General features: G+C 45.5%; 1 protein-coding gene across 5 annotated transcripts in view; it reads left to right on the forward strand.

Annotated features, from left to right (window-relative positions):
• The window catches only part of Mro (maestro), a 19,547-nt gene extending 17,371 nt beyond the window's left edge, over positions 1-2,176 (forward strand). For all 5 annotated transcript variants that reach the window (XM_013349462.2, XM_013349464.2, XM_026783640.1 and 2 more), the window contains 3 exons: positions 741-896; positions 1,454-1,561; positions 1,845-2,176. In XM_013349462.2, the coding sequence (XP_013204916.1) occupies positions 741-896; positions 1,454-1,561; positions 1,845-1,898 (318 nt within the window). In that variant the 3' untranslated portion in view covers positions 1,899-2,176. The remainder of the gene's footprint in view (positions 1-740; positions 897-1,453; positions 1,562-1,844) is intronic.
• The last annotated feature ends 2,384 nt before the right edge of the window (positions 2,177-4,560 follow it).

The raw sequence follows: 4,560 nt of genomic DNA on the forward strand, positions 1-4,560 counted from the left end.
CACGTCAAGGAAGCAGAAAAGGAAGGGCCCAAGATGGCGGTGGGCAGGTCAGAGGTAATGGGAGTGGGCGTGGCTTGTCCCTTAAAGCAACAGGAAAGCACAACAGGTGTGACAGTGATCTTTATTATAAAATGAGAAAATTGAGGCACAGAAAGATCAGGATCTGCACACAATTCACTGAGGCAGCACACACCCTGAATGCAGCCGACTGACAGCAGCCGCTGCCCTGTTAGCTTCCAGATAAAATGCACCAACCAGGAAGGGCTCAGGTGCAACCTGTGGTCTCAAGTGAAGACTCTTGCATGGCCAACTTGCAGGCTGACAAACAGCCTGCTACTGTCTCTCTATCAAAGACAGCACCTGTCAGACATCCCTCAGACCTTTACTTAGCACAACCCAAAGCAACTTCCACCTGTCCCTGTCGCCTAAGTCCCAAGCTAAACAAGAGAAAAGGAGAGTCATGGAGCTCACAGAGCTCAGAACCTATATCGGAGTTACTGGCACACTTGTCAACATTCATCTTTCCTCCAAAAGAAGAGATGTTAGGATATTAGTGGAGATGGCCCATGCTGGCCCAGAACCCAATATATGGCACAGGCGTTTGTCCCCTGATGTCAGAAGGCACAGGGTCTTGAGTATGATGCCTGCCTTTCTGTGTAACTCAGAGCGATGGTCGTGGTCTGTTCTGATAGAGGCCTGTTGACGGTGATTGGCTTTTTGTTGTTGATGGAAACCCACAGGAAAACGACGGTGTGCGGTACTCGGCCTTTGTTCTGTTTGGGCAATTGGCTGCATTTGCTGGGCGGAAATGGAAGAAATTTTTCACTGACCAGGTTAACCAGACACAAGATTCCCTCCTGACCCATTTACAGGACAAAAGCCCTCAGGTGGCCAAGGTGAGACAACCATTCTTTGCTCATTTTGTGAAATCTTTGCTGTCCATGGAGGGGGTGGTGGCAGCTCTGCTAAGTGGAGAAGCCAGGCCCTGGAGTTCCTGCCAGTTAGAATGACCTGTACGGTATCTATGTAAAGCAAAGGGGCCTCCAGGGTGCAATCTCCCCTACTTCCGCTTTGACCTGTCTCTGCCCAATCCAACACCTGCTGATGCTAGCAAGATAGGGAAGGCCAAGCCCCCAAGGATGGTGTGCAGAGAGTTCTACAAATTCATCTTGGGGGAGGGGAGGAAGAGAGTGTGGATGCGTGTAATTGTGAGTTGAGCGGGGCTGTGCACCTGGCAGAGCAGTGTCCTCTTGTGGTATAGAACTAGCCACGGCCATTCCACGAACAGAAATCCCTCAAGTTTCAAGCTCACAAATGACCTGAAAATTACATTCCCAGTCTTGGTGGCTCTGACCTGAGATTGGCTACAGTCCTTTGGGATCACCTTCCCTGCCCAGAAGGCTAGAATTCTCTAATAGTTTAGGCAATTGGATGACAATGTTATTTCTTTCAGGCTTGCAAAACGACTGTGCGAGCCTGTGTTCCGTATCTGAAACCCAGGAAAGAGCAGCGTTTCCAGAGTGAAGAAGATCAGCGGAACCCCAGACTTTCCCGGCAGCTGGTGAGTGGGTCAGGGAGGAGAGAATTTTCCTGGGAGTCCCTCCCTTTCAGGCACCGGAAGTGGCCCAGTGCAACAGGAAGTTGCCTCCCCTACCTCCTAAAACGGCTCAGGCGGGTATGGCAGTTGCAAAGGATCCATAACGCGATGTAAAGGGCAGGATTCCTGGAAGATGACAGTGTTACCATTCGCTCAGTTCTAGTCCTTGACTGCTTCCACTCCTGCGGCTTCTCCTGGTGTCCTGCCCGCAACCTCCCTCACATGTACGTTTTCTAATTTCTTCCAGAGCCATTATCATCCTGAGGTCCTGCTGTTCTTCTATGCCAATAAAATCCTCTAAGTCCAGAGCGGCAGAGAAAGTGGCCCCATGTGAGTGCCCTGCTCCGGGCATCCCGTTCCCTCTGCTCTGTCTCACTGGGTACCTCTTTGACTCTGCTCATATGATAGTAACAAGAGAGGACGTCAGAGAGCTACTGAGGGCAAAAACAATCTCCTGGAAGTGTATCTCTGCACTCAAAGTAAAATTCTCCATTACGTTCACAGATCTCATTTCTTCCCTAAACAAACAAATTTGTTTAGAGGTATATGTTTCCTTTTCTAAATTGCGTGTGTGTGTGTGTATGTATGTGTATGTATGTGTGTATGTGTATGTATGTGTATATAGTCCACCTTTCCACTGAAACAGGGTCCTCAAACAGCCTGGGGCTTGCAGATTAGGCTAGCCTTGATGGCTGGTAAGCCCCCATTATAACTACACTCTGGTGAACCCAGCTTTTTTTTTTTAAATTCTCTCATATATTATGTCGCTCATATATTGTATCTCAACCATAGTTTCACCTTCATCCATTCTTCTCAGTCCCTTCCCCCACCTCCTCTCTTCCCAAGATCCACTACTCCTCTGTTTTGAGAAAGAGAGAGAGAGAGAGAGAGAGAGAGAGAGAGAGAGAGAGAGAGAATGAATGAATGCAGGCCTCCCAGGGATTTCAACCAAACATAGCTTAACAAGTTACAATAAGCCCAGACACAAACTCTCATATCAAGACTGGATGAGGCAACGCAGTTGTAGGAAAAGGGTCCCAAAAGCCACAGGGGTTGAGAACACAGCCCACAGAATCAACCAAGCAGGGCTCATAGGGCCTCACAGACACTGAAGCTACAAACACGGACCTATGGGTCTGATAGGTCCATATGGTATGGTTGTGTAGCTTGGTGTTCTTGTGGGACTCTCAATAGTGGGAATGGGGGGTGGGGTGGGGGCATCTCTGACTCTTTTCCCAACTCTTATTTTATTTTTATTTATTTTTTCAATAAGGGTTCTGGGGTCAAATTTAGGCCCTTGTAACAACTGGGCCATCTCCCTGGCCCAAGAGACGCACATTTCCTTAAAGACATTTAATATGCCAGGTGTTCCAAAGCACCTTCCTCAGCTCCTCTCTGTCAGGTGTAACATGCATTGCTAATATGTAACTTCTGAGATTTTGGAGAGTAACTGCTATTATAAACATTTTTAAAATTGTTTTTGATGGTTTGTTCTTTGCTGTTGACATCTTTTCTTGTCCAGATACAGAAAGGTAGTTTGCAAAGTTTCTTCACTTTATCATGATCTTAAAATGTCATCATCTTCAAGATTATCTTTAAAAAAAACACAACAATAAAAAGAAATATTGTCAAAAAATTTACAGGATGATGATAACTTACAGAATAAAAACAGTAACATTTATTGAGAGTGCTTACACGTATTGGGTACTGTGGTGTTTGAACGAGAATAACCCCGTAGGCTCATAGATTTGAATGCTTGGTTCCCAGTTAGTGGAACTGTTTGGGAAGGAAGGACTGGAGGACATGTCTTTATTGGAGGAGGTATACCACTGAAGGTGAACTTTGGATTTCAAAAGCCCACGCCAGGTCCAGTGTCTCTTTTTCTGCCTGTTGCCTGTGGGTGACGATGCGATGTTCTCTACTGCTGCTCCAGCACCATGCCTGCCTACTTCCTGCCAGGATGATCATGGACTAACCCTCTGAAACTGTAAGCAAGCCCCCCAACTAAATGCTTCTTTTCATAACAGCTGCCTTGGTTATGGTGGCTCTTCAGAGCAACAGAATAGTCTCTAAGACAGGCGCTAAGAACTTTTTGAAAGTATCATATACAACAACTGTATACAGCAGGTGCTAATATTTATTCATTGGAATGGGCACATGTCATGGTGTCTATGAGGAAATCATAGGACAGCTTGAGGAGTCAATGCTCTCTTTCCACCATAGGGGTTCCCGGAGTGAAACTTAGGTGGTCAAACTTGGCAGCAAGCACCTTTGTGCGCTAAACCATCTCACTGGCCCCGAGAGAGGTGATATTACAGTTTTCATTACCTGGATGAGAAAACAGAGGAAATAAAGTAACTTTCACAAGATAAATAGTAGTTCTAGACCTTAGAGCCATGTGTTCAGATTTCTGGAATAAGAACTCAATTCTCCGTTGCATCATTGGCGGGTGGCTAGAAATCCAATGGTCACTTCCACCCACTTCTGCGCTTCTGCTCAGGCCAGGGTCACTTCTGAAGTTTTGCCTGCTGCCGAAAGCCCAGTTTTCAGCAGGTCAGAGAGACTGGAGAGAGGGTGTGGACCAGGCAAGCTACAGGAACAGACACCCAGCCACAGGAGAACTTTATCAGAGGGCCAAAGTTTAATTCTTCATTTTAGTTTTCTCTCTGGGATTGTTCATTTTACTCTTTTTTTAAATCTTGTTTTAATTTTATTTTTTTTCTTCCCAGTTGTTCTCCTTGTATATCTTTTTCGATATTATCCTTTTAACTCTTTTCCAATATCTTTTTTTCTATTTCTCTCCTGTTGGTTCCCTTCTATTTTTCCCAGATGTTTTTTTCTACATCTTTCCTTCTCATTCTATCTCTTATTTTTTCCTTATCCTATTTATACCTCCTAAGACAAAGATTTCTATGCAAGGAAATATTACCTCACAGCCACAAGTTACATAATCTCCAGAGACA

The sequence above is a fragment of the Microtus ochrogaster genome, chromosome 18 (assembly GCF_000317375.1).
Source record: "Microtus ochrogaster isolate Prairie Vole_2 chromosome 18, MicOch1.0, whole genome shotgun sequence".
NCBI lineage: Eukaryota > Metazoa > Chordata > Mammalia > Rodentia > Cricetidae > Microtus > Microtus ochrogaster.